Raw genomic sequence first — 22845 nt, 5'->3', positions numbered from 1 at the left:
GACCTTCCGCCCCATCCCATTTTAGTCAGGTGATCTTTACAAGATCTACATGTGCTTAAAGGGCACATGCTTTGGAATGGGACTGGTTTGTCCAATAGCCCATTACCCTTTTAGGATCTGTATATTTAATGGAGGTCATTGATGGTAGATTATTGTGAGATGCTGCTGGGAACAGTCCTCCAACAGAAGTATCCTGAATCATGAGAGATACTGTTCATCCCTTGAGTACCGGGATCAAATTTCCACACAAACAGTCATACAGCTGTGCACCAAGACAGCAGGATCTACATCTCCTGTACTGAGGTCTTGAGATTGCTCTTGCACGGCAAGCTCCCACCTTCGCCTACCTGGGCATGGCTGGTGAACATGTGGTGCATTTGAGCTCAAATTCAGAAGCAAGCAAGAGAAAGTGTGCTAATGGCCAAATTTCATATTCTCTGAATTTGCCTGCACTCCCCGATATGTACCCCAACTCACTGAAAATCAAATGGCATTCTGTACACGCAGCATATAGCTGGGCTAGAATTACTGCCTTGTCTTTGGGCCTATCATTAGTTTCTACAGCTACACTTTTTGGAAGAGGCAATTCCTGTTTTTCAAACATTTAGACCCTTCCAGTTTGTTCTGCACAGGATATCCATGCACCTAGGGAGTTCTACCTTGGGGGATATGAGTACACATGCATGTTTGCATTTTTTGAAAATTTAATCCCAAACATTTTTTGTTGTATTGTCAGCACATGCACACATCTCAATAAAAGGGTTTGCTTTACTCCCTGAGTTTATCGCAGTTTTATTTGAAGATACTGCATGGGCTGTTCTAACCCAGACTGAGTCCATGTCCCTAAATCAGCGCAGCTGGAAAACTGGGCCAAAATTCTGGGAGGCACTCAGGTCCCACCCACAGAAGGCCCTAGATAGTTAGATTAGAAAGATTAGTAATATCAACTGCTATACCTGAGCTGAACTTTCTAATGTGGATGCAGGAGGTATTTTTAAACCCTTTATAGATAAATATATTAATTATTTTCATGAAATGCAGAATATTTTGGAAGGGACTGTGGTCCAGTGATTAGCTCAAGGGACTGCAATTGTTTTGTTGTATGATCTTCAAAACATTTTACCTCCTTGGGCCCCAGTTTTCCCATCTGCAAAATGAGGCTAATGATACATATCCATAATTATAAAGTGCTTTGAGATCTATGGATAAACATCACTCAATAAGTGTTAAATATCATTATATGGTCCTTATAATTTAAGCATTACTAAATGACTACACAGATCAGAACCTGTTTTTACATGTGATTTTGCCATTCAGTCGGTAGTTTTATAACTTTCAAATGCTCTGCACAGTTCACTTTGAAATTCAGTGTATGAAATTGACTTCTGATAACACCTGAAGTTTCATATGCTGCATGATGTGTTAGCCATTTTCAGCAGATAATTTATTACTTGGCTTGCTTCTTATTGGCTGATTAGAACTTCAGGAAGACACAGGGGCAGAGAGATAGTGAGTTTAGTCTGTTGCCTGAGGGTATAGAAATCACACATAGCTTGCTGGTTGGAGGGAACAAAGCAAGGAGTTTTGGTTTGTTTTCTGGGTGTTTTTCTCTGTGGTTAGATATTACAGGAGAAATGAAGATGTGCAAAACTATACTTCCTTGTATTCTATTACTGTCCGGTGAGTGAACATTTTTGTTTGTTTTACTTCTTTTTTTGTCAGTTATAAATGGCTTTTGCTTCAACTCATCTCCTGATTTTATGTAGACATTCATCCGATGAAGTGAGCTGTAGCTCACGAAAGCTTATGCTCAAATAAATGGGTTAGTCTCTAAGGTGCCACAAGTCCTCCTTTCCTTTTTGCGAATACAGACTAACACGGCTGCTACTCTGAAACTAGATCCCTATTACATATGAGTTAAATATCAATAATATACTGATGTGTAACTGCTATGTATTAATATATTGTATTACTAGAACTATTGCTGCATTTATTACACCTCCATCATTATGGTTTTGTAATCCATATGATCCAACTCATGTAATGGCGTGGCAAAACAGACAGATATGTTGCAAATGTAATGTAAATGGCACCACTGTAGTTACTAATCTTAAAAATATATGTATATGGTCATGTTATTTAAAAAGAAATCTATTGAAGGTACAAGAGAACCAATCACCAACATCTTTTTGCAACTTTAAACATTTTATTTTCACTAGCATGTGTCAAAAGTAAATGTTTAACTGATTACTAAATTAAATCTTAATACGGTTAGCATTGTGATGACAAATATCAGCACTGTGTCGCAGAGCTACTACAAAACAGGAAGTAAGTGCAGGCTATTTAGATATGAAGCACTTGTCTTCATGTTCCAAGAGCTTTGTCCCCCACACCGGTATCCACTAAATTGTAAACCCCAAAGTACTGTTGATTGCAGTAGTGGGAGTTGTAGTCTCTTGCTGTGAGAAACCATGGTCTCTCCCTTTGTGAGCTTTCATGAGTTTTCCACCACCCTTACCACTGGTGTTATTAGGACTTGGTATTTGGGAGTTTGCAAGAAGTATTTGGTGGAGGAAGGAGGGGGGCAGTGGCCCTGCTCTAAGCCATGTCTAATGAAAGATTTTTAAATGTAGTGCTCGAAACGTGATTGCTTTTGGTGCAACTGAAAATTAATTACCCTTTATCCCCTGAATTTTGATCAAGTTTTTGCCTCCTTGATTACATAGGGCAAGATCCTTCCATATGCTGTATATGGTGTTGGTGCATATGAGGGGGAAAGGGAGCTTACTTTCCACCTCTTCCCTCACCCTACAAATGCAGTAGTATTGCAGGAACTCTACTTATCCCTCTGATGGGTGCTAGAAGGTGAGGGTGTCCGGACCATGCACCGGACTACCACATGGGAACATGGTCTCCTTTTTAGTGCACGTACTACACTCAAGCATGTGCTAGCTGAGAGTTCATGCTGTTCCTTTTCAAAGGAGTAAGCAGGTGTACCCAACTACATCTCCCTCAGGACTACCCCATGGAATTGTGCTCTGGCTAGCAGGATACTTGCGAAACAAGATGTGTGTGCCAGCACCCTTACCCTCCTTTGCAGCACTGACAGGACAAGATTTTGCTCTAACTACTGAACAACATCAACAGAGTGCAAATGGGTGCAGCATATTCTGAATCTGGAGATCCACAACTGTTATGTGATATCTCAGCTAGGGAGGTAGAGTCCTTGCATTACTTGAATTGCCTTCCCTTATTGCAATCTCACAGACATATCACTATGATCCCCTTTTGATTAACTCTGTGAGTTATGTGTGATATCTGAGGATCCTGAAATAGCCCAGGAAGAACTTTCAAATTGGAGGGCAAGGCAATAGAAGCTGATTAGCATGTACACTAGAGGATGCAATTTTTTTTACTTAGCTGTATATCCAAGAAACTTTGCTGCAAAACCTAGCCCCATAAGCCATTTCAGAATGTATAATTCATGTGTGGGACTTCACTCATTACCATAAAGCATGGTTTGGTTTGGTTTTAATATCATGACTTAAATATTTTTAAGATGCATCCACATAATGTTGCAGCAGTTTACAAAGTTCATTCCCTTCCATCACACTGGTATCCATTAAAAAGTCATATTAATGGGTTTGGGGCTTTTTGTTTTGTTTTTGTCATGACGTACTTATTGACAAAGGAGGACAGTTCTGAATGTAATAGTACATTTAAATAGTGCAGAAAGATTTGGGGTGTTGTACATTAACCAATGTTTCCTAATTATATTGTACGAATACTAACATAATTGTTCTCTATTCCACCAAATGGGTGAGAAATAAACTAAACTGTCTTCTGTGGCCCATGTATATTTCATCAGTCTCTTTATCTCAGAAGTTGAGTGCATTAATTGGAATCACTACCCTCTGTCAGATTCCCACACTGGAGTCAATGCTTCTGGTTTTGGAGGGTGACACTAAAATGGACACATTGACAAGATTTATGGAAAACCCCAGCACCACAAAAAGACTCTAATGTATTATCCAATAGGAATTTTTCCTTCTAGAAAACACTTCCATGTTGTTTTTCTTGTACATTTTCCCCAGTAGAGGTGAAAAGTATGTTACCTAACCTTATTCATGGAAATAACACTTTGGCTACACTCTAATAGTAATTTTGATGTCAGAATATTGAGAAGTAAACCTAAATGAGCCCACGATTTTATAAAAAAATGTATATTTGTTATTTCATTCTGTCACTGGCAGAGTTGCGTTCTGAACTTCTGCCACTGAATGACTTTGTTGCCTTGGACAAGTCATTTAAACGGTCTGTCTGGGCCTGATTATCAACTGCCTTACACCAGTTTAACTCCACTGACTCCAATGTAGATTTAAACTGGTGTAAATTAGAGAAAAATCAATCTCTCAGCTACCACAGTGATAAGCATGGCACATAGACCTTCTCCCTTAATTACACCATCATAAAATGGAGTAATGACGTTTGTCCAACTTTTTAAAAGTTCTAGCTAATCTGCTGTAACTGTCTCAAAGGTTTCTATAGTGCCTATGACTACAGTATTTAAGTAACTCTCCAGATGAAAAGTACTAGATGAATGTAAATTATTATTAAGTTGTGAGAAATATTTTGAGTACGTACTTAGCTTTAGAGTGACATGCACCAAAACAGGAATCTGATTGTGGTCTCTGAATTTCCCCAAACATGGCAATACTTTTCAATAGCTCCAATGTTTGCAATGTTTACAATAAAAGTGGAAAAGCATGTAATTTATTCTATAGAAAAAGTGGAAGTAAACTAAGTTAACTTGCAGTATCAACTTGTAATATCACCACAATGATGGCTAGATACCAGACACTGTTTTATCTTGTTGCTTAATTTTCCATTGGTTTGTAATAATGCACTGCACATATAATTCAGAGATATTGCCATGACTGAAGCATGCTAAAAGGTAACAAAGCTCTCCCCAATATTTAAAATCAATGCGATGCCAATATGTGATATACATCAATATATTTTAAATTACATCCAAAGAATTATATTAAAGGAGCATTAAAATTGTAAAGTCAAGCACTCAAAAATGAGGAAATACCAGAGTTCAGGTTACCTGCACAAGCTTAATTTGCCCCCTTATGTGTATGCATTGTGATATAGTCTTTAATTACATGATAACATTCTATTTTTCCCCTACCTCATTCAGTGAATGAGAAGTTACTGAATATTTCTTTTAATTGTCTTCATTGATTGTGTGGCCATTGTTTAAATTCACACCATCCAAACCCTGCACTGAGCACAAAATGAATTTCCTTAGGGACGTTTCTGTGGTACTCATCATTATAGTATCAGTGCTTCACAAACATTAATGAATTTATTTTCGCAACACCTCTGTGAGATTAATACCTCCATTTTACATAAGAACGGCCATACGGGGTCAGACCAAAGGTCCATCAAACCCAGTATCCTGTCCTCTGACTGTGGCCAATGGCAGGTGCCCCAAAGGGAATGAACAGACAGGTTTTCATCAAGTGATCCATGCCCTGTCATCCAATCCCAGCTTCTGGCAAACAGAGATTAGGGACACCATTGCTGCCCATCCTAGCTAATAGCCATTGATGGACCTATCCTTCAAGAATTTACCTTGCTCCCTTTTGAACCCCGTTACAGTATTGGCCTTCACAACACCCTCTGGCAAGGAGTTCCAGAGGTTGACAGTGCGTTGTGTGAAAAAATACTTTCTTGTGTTTGATTTAAACCTGCTACCTATTAATTTCATTTGGTGGCCTCTTGTTCTTGTATTATGAGAAGGAGTAAATAACACTTCCTTATTTACTTTCTCTATACCACTCATGATTTTATAGACCTCTATCATATCCCCCCTTAGTCGCCTCTTTTCCAAGCTGAAAAGTCCCAGTCTTATTAATCTCTCCTCATATGGAACCCCTAATAATTTTTGTTGCCCTTATCTGAACCTTTTCCAATTCCAATATATCTTTTTTGAGATGGGGCGACCACATCTGCACCCAGTATTCAAGGTGTGGGCATGCCATGGATTTATATAGAGGCAATATGATATTTTCTATCTTATTATCTATCCCTTTCTTGATGATTCCCAAAATTCTGTTTGCTTTTTTGACTGCCGCTGCACGTTGAATGGATGATTTCAGAGAACTATCCACAATGACTCCAAGATCTCTTTCCTGAGTGGTGATAGCTAATTTAGAACCCATCATTGTATATGTATAGTTAGGATTATGTTTTCCAATGTGCATTACTTTGCATTTATCAACATTACATTTCATCTGCCATTTTGTTGCCCAGTAACCCAGTTTTCTGAGATCCTTTTGTAATTCTTCGCAGTCTACCCGGGACTTAACTATCTTGAGTAGTTTTGTATCATCTGCAAATTTTGCCACCTCACTGTTTACCCCTTTTTCCAGATTGTTTATGAATATGTTAAATAGGACTGGGCCCAGTACAGATCCCTGGGGGACACCATTATTTACCTCTCTCTATTCTGAAAACTGACCATTTATTCCTACCCTTTGTATCCTATCTTTTAACCAGTTACCAATCCATGAGAGAACCTTCCCTCTTATCCCATGACTGCTTATTTTGCTTAAGAGCCTTTGGTGAGGGACCTTGTCAAAGACTTTCTGAAAATCTAAATACACTATATCCACCGGATCTCCTTTGTCTGCAGGCTTGTTGACCCCCTCAAAGAATTCTAGTAGATTGGTAAGGCATGATTTCCCTTTACAAAAACCATGTTGACTATTTCCCAACAAATGATGTTCATCTACGTGTCTGACAATTTTGTTCTTTACGATAGTTTCAACAATTTGCCCGGTACTGAAGTGAGGCTTACTGGACTGTAGTTGCCAGGGTCACCTCTGGAGCCCTTTTTAAAAATTGGCATCACATTAGCTATCCTCCAGTCATTTGGTACAGAAGCTGATTTAAATGATAGGTTACAGATGACAGTTAGTAGTCCTGCAATTTCACATTTGAGTTTCTTCAGAACTCTTGGGTGAATACCATCTGGTCCTGGAGACTTGTTACTGTTTACACACGGGGAACTGAGCGATTAAGGCCAAAATTGTCAAGTTCTCTCTAATTTTGAGTCCCCAGCTTGAGATAACTAGGACTTGATTTTTCAAAGACTTAGCATTAGATAGCACTTTATATGTTCTAAGCACAGCTCCCATTGACTTCAGCTGTAGTCATAAGTGCTCAGCACTTCTGCAAATCACACCCCATGAGTCACATTGGGCACCCAGAAAATGAGGAACACGCTATTAGTGACCACCTGTGAAAAATGTAGTTTATATGACTTCTCCAGCATCACATAGGAAGATAGGGATAGAATCCAATCATCTCGGGTGGTATTCAGATTCCTTAGCTATGAGACCATCTTTTCTCTTCTGGTAATCCCCTGCCTTATTCACCTTCCCAATTCTGCAACAAGAGGCCAAGGTCTTACAGACAACAGCTTCATTCACTATACAGCTCTGATTCATCATCTGCTCCCCTCCCAGCTCCTTCTCCCTTCCCCTCTCTGCTCCTATCTGACCCCCCTAGTCCTGACCCCCTCCCTCTTGGTGCATATATGCCCCTCCAGATCCATTCCCTCTCCTCCTGTCTACCCTCATCAGCTCCTGACCACCTGCTCCTCTTCTTCTTCCCACCTATGGCCCCTGCATCCTGCTTTTCAGACCCCACAGCATTCCTCACCCTTCTTCATTATTCCAGTCAAGTCCATCTCCTCCTCTTCCACTCTGCTTGCTTACCATCAGGGGAAGCATTAATGCTGTGCTTTCATTAGGAAAAAAGATGTGTTCTTAACTTGAGCTCACTAACTTCAGATAAAATTCTAGGGAAGACACAAGTGTTTGCTGTTTTTACACATGTTAGCAGGTCGAGCTAACGACTAGAACCTCACCTAGTAATCATAACTTCTCCTGGATATATAGCATAACTTTTAGGAAGGGATCTAGTCTTCATTTAAAGGAAAGGGATAGAAAATAAGACAGAAAATATAACACCACTATATAAATCCATCTCAAAAAGGACATAGCAGAACTGAGAAAGGTTCAGAGAAGGGCAACAAAGATGACTGAAAGTATGGAATAGCTTAAGAGGAGAAACTAGAAAAATTAGGGCCGTTCAGCTTAGAAAAGAGACGACTAACGCAGGATATGGCAGAGGTCTATAAAATCATGAATGGTGTGGAAAAAGTGAAAAGAGAAGTGTCATTTACCCTTTCCCACAATACAAAAACCAGGGGTCACCTGATGAAATTAATAAGCAGGTTTAATACAAACAAGAGGAAGTACTTTTTCACATAACACACAATTAACCTGTGGAACCCATTACCATGTGTTGTTGAGATGGCCAAAAGTATAACTGGCTTCAAAAAAGAACTAGATAAGTTCATAGAAATAGATCCATCAATAGCTATAGGTCAAGATGGTCAAGGATGCAACCCCAGGCTTGGGAAGAACTTGGGAAGTGCTTCTGCAAGTTTCTTGAGCATTTGGTTGTTAAATTCGTTGGAACAGATTTCCACAGGAAACAAGCTTCTTCCAAAAGCTGCAAAGGCAATTAAATTGTAGATGGGGACACCTGGGTTCAGTCTGGGTTTTGTCTGAGAGAATCCATGTTAAAACAAGACAGCACAACAAAAACTAAATGACAACTGAAGCCAGTGAAACAGTTTGATATCCTCCAGGGGAGGAATGCAACCAGAAACTAGCACTGTAACATCAAAGACTAGAAATGAGGATTTTAAAAAATAGTGGAGAAACTAATTAAAAAAACTCTAAAGTCTAAAATTAAACTAAAATCTGTAGACTCAGCATGGATGCCACTAAACATACTATAACAAAGTCACAGAGGACATGCCCACTCCTAAACAATGAAAAAAGGAAGGCAAGGAAAAAGCCCAGTATGTTTAAGCTATCAATCTATGGTATTTGTATGACACTTATTCCCATAGTATCTGAGCACCTCAGAATCTATTGGTTTTTTCTCACAATATTCCTGTGAGGTAGGGAAGTGCCATTACCCAGGGAGGTCAGGTAACTCCAGTGTCTGTCTTTAGGAAATACAGTAAATGCTTGCTCTTTGAAAAAGCCTTTCCACCATAAGAAAGTGCTTGATCATAGTATATAAGTACATATGTGGGGAACAAATACTTGCTAATGGGATCTTCAATGTAGCAGACAAAGGTATAATAAAATCTAATAACTGGAAGCCGAAGCTAGAAAAATTCAGACTGGAATAAGGTGTACATTTTTAGCAGTGAGTGTAATTTACCATTGGAAAAATTTTGCAAAGGCTGTGGAGGATTCTCCAACACTGGCGATTTTTAAAATTAAGACAGGATGTTTTTTAAAAGTTATGTTTTAGTTCAAAAGGATTTTTGGTGGGAGCGGGGGGGATTTCTATGGCCTGTGTTACACAGGAGATCAGACTAGATCAGTGGTTCTCAAACTATTGTACTGGTGACCCCTTTCACATAGCAAGCCTCTGAGTGAGACCCACCCCCTTATAAATTAAAAACACTTCTTTAAATATTAAACACCATTATAAATGCTGGAGCCAAAGCGGAGTTCGTGGTGGAGGCTGACAGCTCATGACCCCCCATGTAATAACCTCACGACCCCCTGAGGGGTCCTGACCCCGCAGTTTGAGAACCCCTGGACTAGATGATCACAGTGGTCCCTTCTGGCCTTAGAATCTATGAATAAGAATGCTCACGACACTAATCCCCTTATGTACTCTTAATCTGTCCCAAGCAGTTTTGACCCCAAAAGCGAGAAGTGTCAATGACTCCATGAAATCTACAGGGGCTTTGTTATGGCGATTGATTTCACGTGGTAGGCACTTAGCTTTTATACTGCTGCCTATCACCATAGTATCTAAGATAAAAAGTTCCCCAGTTCAGGGATGGGGATCTGATCCCAGAGGTCCAGATCAAAGGTCTTTAGGCACTGATCTGCCTCTTTAGGTGCCTAAGTCATGTAAGCACCGTAGCATATAGCACTAGGGCACAATGCTCCTTGGAGACAGTAAGGCAGATTGGTTCCAGCTACAGCCTTCGAAAGGGGCCAGTCTGCGCTTCTGCCTTTATCAATGCAGATCTGCTGGTAGTGGCAGAAGGTGGAGGAAGACATTGCCAAATACATTTTTTTCATATTTATAAGTAAAATACATGGGGACAGTTGAAGATAATCAATGACAAAACTCCTGTTGACTTTACTAGGGGCAGGATTTTACCCAAGGTAGACATTTAACTATTTCAAACATAGATTGATTTAATTTTTCATGCAGTGATGCCAGGTGAATCTTTCTCATCGCATTACTCACTATAGACAACGCTATAGATAAAATTGTATTTGATGTACATTATATATGAATTGTTTTACTTGTCTTCCTGTACAGTATCATTTATATTTGACTGCCATTTCAATAATAAAATATAATAATTTACCATGACATTCTTTTTCTACTTCTTTTCCCTCATTACATTTTGGGTTCTGTCTCTGTCTCTCTCTCTTTCAGTGTAATCCAGTGTTTGTTGTCCCTCTGGTTAACTTTTCCTTCCTTCTACTTATCTAAATTTCTCTCTTCTTTCATCCCCTTTCCGTTCTTCATAAAGAGGAGCCCCCTTGTGCATACACTGAATGAGGCAGAGGTCTTGTGGAAATAGTAATGTGTGATTAAAGTGTGTATAATGCTGCTTACATACAAGAAAGATGAATTCAACCTGACTTCTGGTATTTCCTAACTTTTACAAGCTTGACTTTGCACCTTTAACATTCTTTTAACATAGATTTTTGTAGGTACTTTCCTATACTTTTAAAAGCACAAACAAACCTCAGCAAAACTAACATGTGGAACAATACTGACCCTCCTATTTGTCATTAGCAGGATTGTAACCTTTAGGGCCACAGCATAGAACTCTAAAATACGAACTAATGGGATAACTGCTAGCAGTAATAGGTTGTTATCTGCTATGTGAACCAGCCGCTAGATGGGATCAGACATGCACTTTGCCAGTGGGTTTTGCAGTTATTTGCTAGACAGCGATGGAATGATGACATAAGGAAATCCTGGGTTGCAGTCCAGGTTCTGGAAGGGAGTGTGCTGCAGTGGTTACAGGCCTTTCTGCAGTTCTGTCTGTCCCTGTCCTTTAGCATGTATCCCACAGTTTGTCTCCTCCCCACCCTCATCTTATTCCCTACCCCTTCCCACAGCCCATCTCTGCTCCTCTGTTCTGACTTCTTCCCAGCCAAGCTCTGGCCCTTCAGGATTTGAGTCAGGCAGCTTTCACCTTTCCTGGGGGCCAGCAGGGGGAGTAGTGCCAGCACTGAGTAATTGCAGACAGTCTCTCTGCTCTTAGTTTTGGCGTCAGGCACCACAGCAGCTCTCAGTGGGCAGGAGGAGCAAGTGCAGCGCAAATCCTGCTCAGTTCCTGTAGCCCTGGGCATTCAGTGCACGCTGCTGAATGTGTGCAAACTGAGATTTTTCAGAGGTTTATAACTTGGCCAGATTTAGGCAGATTTTCACAGCGAGGGCAAAAGGCACAATCCCAGTACCAGTGTGACTCTATTCGAATATCAAGTCTTTGCTCCAAAGCATAGGGGGCTAGCCCATGTAGGAGAAAAGGATGTAAGAATATTTTTCACAGGGGTAAAATGTTGCTTAAATGGGCAAACCACTTTAGCTGAAACTTTCCAAAAAGCTCAGCCTGAATCATTAAAGTTGGGCAAAGTTATAAGCAGCTGAAACCAGAGTCTTCTAAGGAAAGTGTCTGATAGAGTTAATAAAAGGCACTGCTATCAGCCCCACCAGTGATAATTTTTTTTCTTTTAATATTATGAATGCACAAAATTTAGTAGTTATGATGGCAGTGGCAGAGAACATCACTGCGGCGACCGTCCCAGACACGACGGGGGAGACGACAGTGGCGCCCGTCACGGAGACGACCGTCCCAGACACGATGGGGGAGACGACGGTGGCGCCCGTCACAGAGTCGACTGTCCCAGACACGAGGGGGGAGACGACGGTGGCGCCCGTCATGGAGTCGACCGTCCCAGACACGAGGGGGGAGACGACGGTGGCGCCCGTCATGGAGTCGACCGTCCCAGACACGAGGGGGGAGACGACGGTGGCGCCCGTCATGGAGTCGACCGTCCCAGACACGAGGGGGGAGACGACGGTGGCGCCCGTCACGGAGGCGACCGTCCCAGACACGACGGGGGAGACGACGGTGGCCATAGTGCATAAGGACAACAATTTAGTCAACCTGCCTTTGGGGCCAGGTCTGTTTTTTTTAACTCATTATTTCCTTACAATGTTGAATCCGTTCTCCCCTCACTATGCACACTCTAGTCCTGTTAAGTCACTATTTTCTGCTCTTCCTGCCACTCCTGCAGTGATGGACTCTTGCAAATTTCCCCCTCAAATCAGATTTCTTCCTCAAAGTCACATTGCTTAGACAGAAAAGAACTAAGGGTTTTCTTTGCCCATTCATCCTTCCTAGTGCAATGAGATGGTACAAGGCTCCTTTTCTTAACTGCTGTTCATAGAATCATAGAATCATAGAATCATAGAATATCAGGGTTGGAAGGGACCTCAGGAGGTCATCTAGTCCAACCCCCTGCTCAAAAGCAGGACCCATACCCAATTAAATCATCCCAGCCAGGGCTTTGTCAAGCCTGACCTTAAAAACTTCTAAGGAAGGAGATTCCACCACCTCCCTAGGCAACGCATTCCAGTGTTTCACCACCCTCCTAGTGAAAAAGTTTTTCCTAATATCCAACCTAAACCTCCCCAACTGCAACTTGAGACCATTACTCCTTGTCCTGTCCTCTTCCACTACTGAGAATAGTCTAGAACCATCCTCTCTGGAACTACCTCTCAGGTAGTTGAAAGCAGCTATCAAATCCCCCCTCATTCTTCTCTTCTGTTAAGACCTGCTGCTTAAATCACCATTCAAGAAGGTGCCGTGAAGGTGCCCTTAAAATGCCTGCACTACAGTCTTAGAGATTCAGCAAAGATCTTGCTATCCCCACTTTCAGAAAGTGCAGGGCTCAGTCCAGGTTTAAGCTAAGCAGTCCTTTGCGGCCTGATGCAGCTTCTGTTATATCAAGGTAATTTTGGCCAGAGTGTACTTGCTGGCCAAAGAGCTAATAATGCCTCAGTGATTTGATTTGAGGAAGTAACTGCAGTATTATAAACCTCATTGAGACATTGATTATACTCTTGTCACATCTTCAAGCTTTTCTTTGCAATCATCAATTTTAAAAATAAAAATGTAGACTCTAAGACAACACAGGATTTTAGTAATGAGCCCTCAGCCTGTGCCTCTTGTGTCTAGCCCTTAATCTGGCTCACAGAAGGCAGGAGGTAGCAGCAGAACCCAACTGTCAGGGTAGGTGGAGGAGACAGGGGAGCTATGGAAAGCAGCTGGAGCTATTTGTGAGGAACAGATGGGTTACTGAGGGGAACTAAGGAGAGGAAGCAGGAGCTGTTGAGAGGGAGCAGGAATGATGGGGAGCAGAAACCATTGAGGACAGGAGATATGAAGTGAGCTCAGAGGGGATATGAGCTGCGGGAGGAGTAGGAGTTGCTGTGTGGGAAATGACCTAACGGGAGAACAGAATATGGGGGAATGGGGCTAATGTCACTGTGTCGTTACCCCCTCTCCCCCAGCTTCACTCCAATAACTCACAGACTCCATCCTTCCAATGAACTGTGATCCCTTGGTTATCCTTGGCTCTCCACAAAGCTGTTTCTGAGGTCCCCACAAGACCTCCCCCGTCTTCTGAGTGATGTAAGAAATAAAGTCCTGCCTCCCCAAACCTGCTCCTGCTGCTTTAGAGGGAATCTTGTAAGGGAAATCTGGTGTCAAACCAATGCCTTTCACAAGCACTAATGCCACAATTTGTATGGAAGTTTGTGCCTGTATGCAAACTATGTATATCTATGCAAATTAACTTAAGTAACAATTTACCTAAAATCACAGAGCTTCACGAAGCTTGAGAGCTATGCTCTTGTCATGGTAGGGCCTCAAAGCCAGAGTTAGATGGGTTTTTTGAGGTGTATTATTCTCCTCCAGCAGCTATTAGAGCTGTTCTGCTTGCCCTGCAGATGGCTGCTGGATTTCCTTCCCCCATCCCAGCTGTCTGCTCTGTGCTTCTCACTGCACCATACCTGAGGCAGAGAGTGGAGTAACCAGAAGAAAGTCAGGAAGGAGAAGTGACATCAGGCCGCACCCTCGTGCTCCTCTCCACCTGAACCCACACTGTCAGGATCCACCTTACCTCATTAGTAACAGAGTATTATTAATAGTTTTTTGTATTACAGTGGAGCTGAAGGCTACTGTCAGGATTGGGGCCTCATTGCACTAAGTGCTGTATGAACATGTAAGGAGAAACAGTCCCTGCCCCAGAGAGCTTATAGTCTAGACAAAAGAAAGATGTAGGGAGGGTGAAATGGGATGCAGCATACAAGCAAAATGCTCAGCGTGAATATAAGCACGCAGTAATTAATAGCTGGAAGGGAACTTACTAACTGTGACAGAGAAGTTGCATGTTATTATTTGTTTCTGGTAGCACCCACATCATGCTAGATGCTGTACAAGCACAAAAGAAAGCGAGGCCCCTGCCTCCAAAGAGCCTATTTTTCCCCTCAAAATTAAATTTGTTGTTTTTTTTGTTTTTTTTCCATAGAGAAAGAACAGCAATTATCTGGACTAGGTATGTCAACAACTTTAATATGTATATTTCGACTTTCCAGTAGGCTTCCCATGTCTTTCTCACTGCTGGGTTTCTTTTACCATTGCAAGTTTTGAAGAACAGACATTAAGACTGGATGTTTTTTAAAAGTTATGTTTTAGTTCAAAAGGATTTTTGGCGGGAGCGGGGAGGATTTCTATGGCCTGTGTTACACAGGAGATCAGACTAGATCAGTGGTTCTCAAACTATTGTACTGGTGACCCCTTTTCACATAGCAAGCCTCTGAGTGAGACCCACCCCCTTATAAATTAAAAACACTTCTTTATATTTTAAACACCATTATAAATGCTGGAGCCAAAGCGGAGTTCGTGGTGGAGGCTGACAGCTCATGACCCCCCATGTAATAACCTCACGACCCCCTGAGGGGTCCTGACCCCGCAGTTTGAGAACCCCTGGACTAGATGTTCACAGTGGTCCCTTCTGGCCTTAGAATCTATGAATAAGAATGCTCACGACACTAATCCCCTTATGTACTCTTAATCTGTCCCAAGCAGTTTTGACCCCAAAAGCGAGAAGTGTCAATGACTCCATGAAATCTATAGGGGCTTTGTTACGGCGATTGATTTCACATGGTAGGCACTTAGTTTTTATACTGCTGCCTATCACCATAGTATCTAAGATAAAAAGTTCCCCAGTTCAGGGATGGGGATCTGATCCCAGAGGTCCAGATCAAAGGTCTTTAGGCACTGATCTGCCTCTTTAGGTGCCTAAGTCATGTAGGCACCATAGCATATAGCTGGGTCTAGCAGCACTGGGGCACAATGCTCCTTGGAGACAGTAAGGCAGATTGGTTCCAGCTACAGCCTTCGAAAGGGGCTAGCATGTGCTTCTGCCTTTATCAATGCAGATCTGCTGGTTGTGGCAGAAGGTGGAAGAAGACATTGCCAAATACATTTTTTTCATATTTATAAGTAAAATACATGGGGACAGTTGAAGATAATCAATGACAAAACTCCTGTTGACTTTACTAGGGGCAGGATTTTACCCAAGGTAGACATTTAACTATTTCAAACATAGATTGATTTAATTTTTCATGCAGTGATGCCAGGTGAATCTTTCTCATCGCATTACTCACTATAGACAACGCTATAGATAAAATTGTATTTGATGTACATTATATATGAATTGTTTTACTTGTCTTCCTGTACAGTATCATTTATATTTGACTGCCATTTCAATAATAAAATATAATAATTTACCATGACATTCTTTTTCTACTTCTTTTCCCTCATTACATTTTGGGTTCTGTCTCTGTCTCTCTCTCTTTCAGTGTAATCCAGTGTTTGTTGTCCCTCTGGTTAACTTTTCCTTCCTTCTACTTATCTAAATTTCTCTCTTCTTTCATCCCCTTTCCGTTCTTCATAAAGAGGAGCCCCCTTGTGCATACACTGAATGAGGCAGAGGTCTTGTGGAAATAGTAATGTGTGATTAAAGTGTGTATAATGCTGCTTACATGCAAGAAAGATGAATTCAACCTGACTTCTGGTATTTCCTAACTTTTACAAGCTAGACTTTGCACCTTTAACATTCTTTTAACATAGATTTTTGTAGGTACTTTCCTATACTTTTAAAAGCACAAACAAACCTCAACAAAACTATCATGTGGAACAATACTGACCCTCCTATTTGTCATTAGCAGGATTGTAACCTTTAGGGCCACAGCATAGAACTCTAAAATACGAACTAATGGGATAACTGCTAGCAGTAATAGGTTGTTATCTGCTATGTGAACCAGCCACTAGATGGGATCAGACATGCACTTTGCCAGTGGGTTTTGCAGTTATTTGCTAGACAGCGATGGAATGATGACATAAGGAAATCCTGGGTTGCAGTCCAGGTTCTGGAAGGGAGTGTGCTGCAGTGGTTACAGGCCTTTCTGCAGTTCTGTCTGTCCCTGTCCTTTAGCATGTATCCCACAGTTTGTCTCCTCCCCACCCTCATCTTATTCCCTACCCCTTCCCACAGCCCATCTCTGCTCCTCTGTTCTGACTTCTTCCCAGCCCAGCTCTGGCCCTTCAGGATTTGAGTCAGGCAGCTTTCACCTTTCCTGGGGGCCAGCAGGGGGAGTAGTGCCAGCACTGAGTAATTGCAGACAGTCTCTCTGCTCTTAGTTTTGGCATCAGGCACCACAGCAGCTCTCAGTGGGCAGGAGGAGCAAGTGCAGCGCAAATCCTGCTCAGTTCCTATATCCCTGGGCATTCAGTGCACGCTGCTGAATGTGTGCAAACTGAGATTTTTCAGAGGTTTATAACTTAGCCAGATTTAGGCAGATTTTCACAGCGAGGGCAAAAGGCACAATCCCAGTACCAGTGTGACTCTATTCAAATATCAAGTCTTTGCTCCAAAGCATAGGGGGCTAGCCCATGTAGAAGAAAAGGATGTAAGAATATTTTTCACAGGGGTAAAATGTTGCTTAAATGGGCAAACCACTTTAGCTGAAACTTTCCAAAAAGCTCAGCCTGAATCATTAAAGTTGGGCAAAGTTATAAGCAGCTGAAACCAGAGTCTTCTAAGGAAAGTGTCTGATAGAGTTAATAAAAGGCACTGCTATCAGCCCCACCAGTGATAATTTTTTTCCTTTAATATTATGTGTGCACAAGATTTAGGAGATGTGATGGCAGTGGAAGAGAACATCATTGAGGCGACCGTCCCAGACACGACGGGGAAGACGACGGTAGCGCCCGTCATGGAGGTGACCGTCCCAGACACGACGGGGGAAACGACGGTGGCCATAGTGCATAAGGACAACAATTTAGTCAACCTGCCTTTGGGGCCAGGTCTGTTTTTTTTAACTCATTATTTCCTTACAATGTTGAATCCGTTCTCCCCTCACTATGCACACTCTAGTCCTGTTAAGTCACTATTTTCTGCTCTTCCTGCCACTCCTGCAGTGATGGACTCTTTCAAATTTCCCCCTCAAATCAGATTTCTTCCTCAAAGTCACATTGCTTAGACAGAAAAGAACTAAGGGTTTTCTTTGCCCATTCATCCTTCCTAGTGCAATGAGATGCTATAAGGCTCCTTTTCTTAACTGCTGTTAAGACCTGCTGCTTAAATCACCATTCAAGAAGGTGCCGTGAAGGTGCCCTTAAAATGCCTGCACTACAGTCTTAGAGATTCAGCAAAGATCTTGCTATCCCCACTTTCAGAAAGTGCAGGGCTCAGTCCAGGTTTAAGCTAAGCAGTCCTTTGCGGCCTGATGCAGCTTCTGTTATATCAAGGTAATTTTGGCCAGAGTGTACTTGCTGGCCAAAGAGCTAATAATGCCTCAGTGATTTGATTTGAGGAAGTAACTGCAGTATTATAAACCTCATTGAGACATTGATTATACTCTTGTCACATCTTCAAGCTTTTCTTTGCAATCATCAATTTTAAAAATAAAAATGTAGACTCTAAGACAACACAGGATTTTAGTAATGAGCCCTCAGCCTGTGCCTCTTGTGTCTAGCCCTTAATCTGGCTCACAGAAGGCAGGAGGTAGCAGCAGAACCCAACTGTCAGGGTAGGTGGAGGAGACAGGGGAGCTATGGAAAGCAGCTGGAGCTATTTGTGAGGAACAGATGGGTTACTGAGGGGAACTAAGGAGAGGAAGCAGGAGCTGTTGAGAGGGAGCAGGAATGATGGGGAGCAGAAACCATTGAGGACAGGAGATATGAAGTGAGCTCAGAGGGGATATGAGCTGCGGGAGGAGTAGGAGTTGCTGTGTGGGAAATGACCTAACGGGAGAACAGAATATGGGGGAATGGGGCTAATGTCACTGTGTCGTTACCCCCTCTCCCCCAGCTTCACTCCAATAACTCACAGACTCCATCCTTCCAATGAACTGTGATCCCTTGGTTATCCTTGGCTCTCCACAAAGCTGTTTCTGAGGTCCCCACAAGACCTCCCCCGTCTTCTGAGTGATGTAAGAAATAAAGTCCTGCCTCCCCAAACCTGCTCCTGCTGCTTTAGAGGGAATCTTGTAAGGGAAATCTGGTGTCAAACCAATGCCTTTCACAAGCACTAATGCCACAATTTGTATGGAAGTTTGTGCCTGTATGCAAACTATGTATATCTATGCAAATTAACTTAAGTAACAATTTACCTAAAATCACAGAGCTTCACGAAGCTTGAGAGCTATGCTCTTGTCATGGTAGGGCCTCAAAGCCAGAGTTAGATGGGTTTTTTGAGGTGTATTATTCTCCTCCAGCAGCTATTAGAGCTGTTCTGCTTGCCCTGCAGATGGCTGCTGGATTTCCTTCCCCCATCCCAGCTGTCTGCTCTGTGCTTCTCACTGCACCATACCTGAGGCAGAGAGTGGAGTAACCAGAAGAAAGTCAGGAAGGAGAAGTGACATCAGGCCGCACCCTCGTGCTCCTCTCCACCTGAACCCACACTGTCAGGATCCACCTTACCTCATTAGTAACAGAGTATTATTAATAGTTTTTTGTATTACAGTGGAGCTGAAGGCTACTGTCAGGATTGGGGCCTCATTGCGCTAAGTGCTGTATGAACATGTAAGGAGAAACAGTCCCTGCCCCAGAGAGCTTATAGTCTAGACAAAAGAAAGATGTAGGGAGGGTGAAATGGGATGCAGCATACAAGCAAAATGCTCAGCGTGAATATAAGCACGCAGTAATTAATAGCTGGAAGGGAATTTACTAACTGTGACAGAGAAGTTGCATGTTATTATTTGTTTCTGGTAGCACCCACATCATGCTAGATGCTGTACAAGCACAAAAGAAAGCGAGGCCCCTGCCTCCAAAGAGCCTATTTTTCCCCTCAAAATTAAATTTGTTGTTTTTTTTGTTTTTTTTCCATAGAGAAAGAACAGCAATTATCTGGACTAGGTATGTCAACAACTTTAATATATATATTTCGACTTTCCAATAGGCTTCCCATGTCTTTCTCACTGCTGGGTTTCTTTTACCATTGCAAGTTTTGAAGAACAGACATTAAGACTGGATGTTTTTTAAAAGTTATGTTTTAGTTCAAAAGGATTTTTGGCGGGAGCGTGGAGGATTTCTATGGCCTGTGTTACACAGGAGATCAGACTAGATCAGTGGTTCTCAAACTATTGTACTGGTGACCCCTTTTCACATAGCAAGCCTCTGAGTGAGACCCACCCCCTTATAAATTAAAAACACTTCTTTATATTTTAAACACCATTATAAATGCTGGAGCCAAAGCGGAGTTCGTGGTGGAGGCTGACAGCTCATGACCCCCCATGTAATAACCTCACGACCCCCTGAGGGGTCCTGACCCTGCAGTTTGAGAACCCCTGGACTAGATGTTCACAGTGGTCCCTTCTGGCCTTAGAATCTATGAATAAGAATGCTCACGACACTAATCCCCTTATGTACTCTTAATCTGTCCCAAGCAGTTTTGACCCCAAAAGCGAGAAGTGTCAATGACTCCATGAAATCTACAGGGGCTTTGTTACGGCGATTGATTTCACGTGGTAGGCACTTAGCTTTTATACTGCTGCCTATCACCATAGTATCTAAGATAAAAAGTTCCCCAGTTCAGGGATGGGGATCTGATCCCAGAGGTCCAGATCAAAGGTCTTTAGGCACTGATCTGCCTCTTTAGGTGCCTAAGTCATGTAGGCACCATAGCATATAGCTGGGTCTAGCAGCACTGGGGCACAATGCTCCTTGGAGACAGTAAGGCAGATTGGTTCCAGCTACAGCCTTCGAAAGGGGCTAGCATGTGCTTCTGCCTTTATCAATGCAGATCTGCTGGTTGTGGCAGAAGGTGGAAGAAGACATTGCCAAATACATTTTTTTCATATTTATAAGTAAAATACATGGGGACAGTTGAAGATAATCAATGACAAAACTCCTGTTGACTTTACTAGGGGCAGGATTTTACCCAAGGTAGACATTTAACTATTTCAAACATAGATTGATTTAATTTTTCATGCAGTGATGCCAGGTGAATCTTTCTCATCGCATTACTCACTATAGACAACGCTATAGATAAAATTGTATTTGATGTACATTATATATGAATTGTTTTACTTGTCTTCCTGTACAGTATCATTTATATTTGACTGCCATTTCAATAATAAAATATAATAATTTACCATGACATTCTTTTTCTACTTCTTTTCCCTCATTACATTTTGGGTTCTGTCTCTGTCTCTCTCTCTTTCAGTGTAATCCAGTGTTTGTTGTCCCTCTGGTTAACTTTTCCTTCCTTCTACTTATCTAAATTTCTCTCTTCTTTCATCCCCTTTCCGTTCTTCATAAAGAGGAGCCCCCTTGTGCATACACTGAATGAGGCAGAGGTCTTGTGGAAATAGTAATGTGTGATTAAAGTGTGTATAATGCTGCTTACATGCAAGAAAGATGAATTCAACCTGACTTCTGGTATTTCCTAACTTTTACAAGCTAGACTTTGCACCTTTAACATTCTTTTAACATAGATTTTTGTAGGTACTTTCCTATACTTTTAAAAGCACAAACAAACCTCAACAAAACTATCATGTGGAACAATACTGACCCTCCTATTTGTCATTAGCAGGATTGTAACCTTTAGGGCCACAGCATAGAACTCTAAAATACGAACTAATGGGATAACTGCTAGCAGTAATAGGTTGTTATCTGCTATGTGAACCAGCCACTAGATGGGATCAGACATGCACTTTGCCAGTGGGTTTTGCAGTTATTTGCTAGACAGCGATGGAATGATGACATAAGGAAATCCTGGGTTGCAGTCCAGGTTCTGGAAGGGAGTGTGCTGCAGTGGTTACAGGCCTTTCTGCAGTTCTGTCTGTCCCTGTCCTTTAGCATGTATCCCACAGTTTGTCTCCTCCCCACCCTCATCTTATTCCCTACCCCTTCCCACAGCCCATCTCTGCTCCTCTGTTCTGACTTCTTCCCAGCCCAGCTCTGGCCCTTCAGGATTTGAGTCAGGCAGCTTTCACCTTTCCTGGGGGCCAGCAGGGGGAGTAGTGCCAGCACTGAGTAATTGCAGACAGTCTCTCTGCTCTTAGTTTTGGCATCAGGCACCACAGCAGCTCTCAGTGGGCAGGAGGAGCAAGTGCAGCGCAAATCCTGCTCAGTTCCTATATCCCTGGGCATTCAGTGCACGCTGCTGAATGTGTGCAAACTGAGATTTTTCAGAGGTTTATAACTTAGCCAGATTTAGGCAGATTTTCACAGCGAGGGCAAAAGGCACAATCCCAGTACCAGTGTGACTCTATTCAAATATCAAGTCTTTGCTCCAAAGCATAGGGGGCTAGCCCATGTAGAAGAAAAGGATGTAAGAATATTTTTCACAGGGGTAAAATGTTGCTTAAATGGGCAAACCACTTTAGCTGAAACTTTCCAAAAAGCTCAGCCTGAATCATTAAAGTTGGGCAAAGTTATAAGCAGCTGAAACCAGAGTCTTCTAAGGAAAGTGTCTGATAGAGTTAATAAAAGGCACTGCTATCAGCCCCACCAGTGATAATTTTTTTCCTTTAATATTATGTGTGCACAAGATTTAGGAGATGTGATGGCAGTGGAAGAGAACATCATTGAGGCGACCGTCCCAGACACGACGGGGAAGACGACGGTAGCGCCCGTCATGGAGGTGACCGTCCCAGACACGACGGGGGAAACGACGGTGGCCATAGTGCATAAGGACAACAATTTAGTCAACCTGCCTTTGGGGCCAGGTCTGTTTTTTTTAACTCATTATTTCCTTACAATGTTGAATCCGTTCTCCCCTCACTATGCACACTCTAGTCCTGTTAAGTCACTATTTTCTGCTCTTCCTGCCACTCCTGCAGTGATGGACTCTTTCAAATTTCCCCCTCAAATCAGATTTCTTCCTCAAAGTCACATTGCTTAGACAGAAAAGAACTAAGGGTTTTCTTTGCCCATTCATCCTTCCTAGTGCAATGAGATGCTATAAGGCTCCTTTTCTTAACTGCTGTTAAGACCTGCTGCTTAAATCACCATTCAAGAAGGTGCCGTGAAGGTGCCCTTAAAATGCCTGCACTACAGTCTTAGAGATTCAGCAAAGATCTTGCTATCCCCACTTTCAGAAAGTGCAGGGCTCAGTCCAG

At 42.1% G+C, this 22845-nt stretch overlaps 1 protein-coding gene across 2 annotated transcripts in view; it reads left to right on the top strand.

Annotated features, from left to right (window-relative positions):
* The first annotated feature begins 1551 nt into the window (after positions 1-1551).
* LOC311520199 (uncharacterized protein) overlaps positions 1552-22845 on the top strand; it is a 37711-nt gene continuing 16417 nt past the window's right edge. For both annotated transcript variants that reach the window (XM_084627498.1, XM_084627497.1), the window contains exons 1-6: positions 1552-1680; positions 11904-12329; positions 14742-14768; positions 17408-17584; positions 19610-19636; positions 22276-22452. In XM_084627498.1, the coding sequence (XP_084483624.1) occupies positions 1635-1680; positions 11904-12329; positions 14742-14768; positions 17408-17584; positions 19610-19636; positions 22276-22452 (880 nt within the window). In that variant the 5' untranslated portion in view covers positions 1552-1634. The remainder of the gene's footprint in view (positions 1681-11903; positions 12330-14741; positions 14769-17407; positions 17585-19609; positions 19637-22275; positions 22453-22845) is intronic.

This window comes from Lepidochelys olivacea (genome assembly GCF_965140295.1).
Source record: "Lepidochelys olivacea isolate rLepOli2 genome assembly, chromosome: 4".
NCBI lineage: Eukaryota > Metazoa > Chordata > Testudines > Cheloniidae > Lepidochelys > Lepidochelys olivacea.
This window is presented reverse-complemented; position numbering and strand designations above follow the sequence as displayed.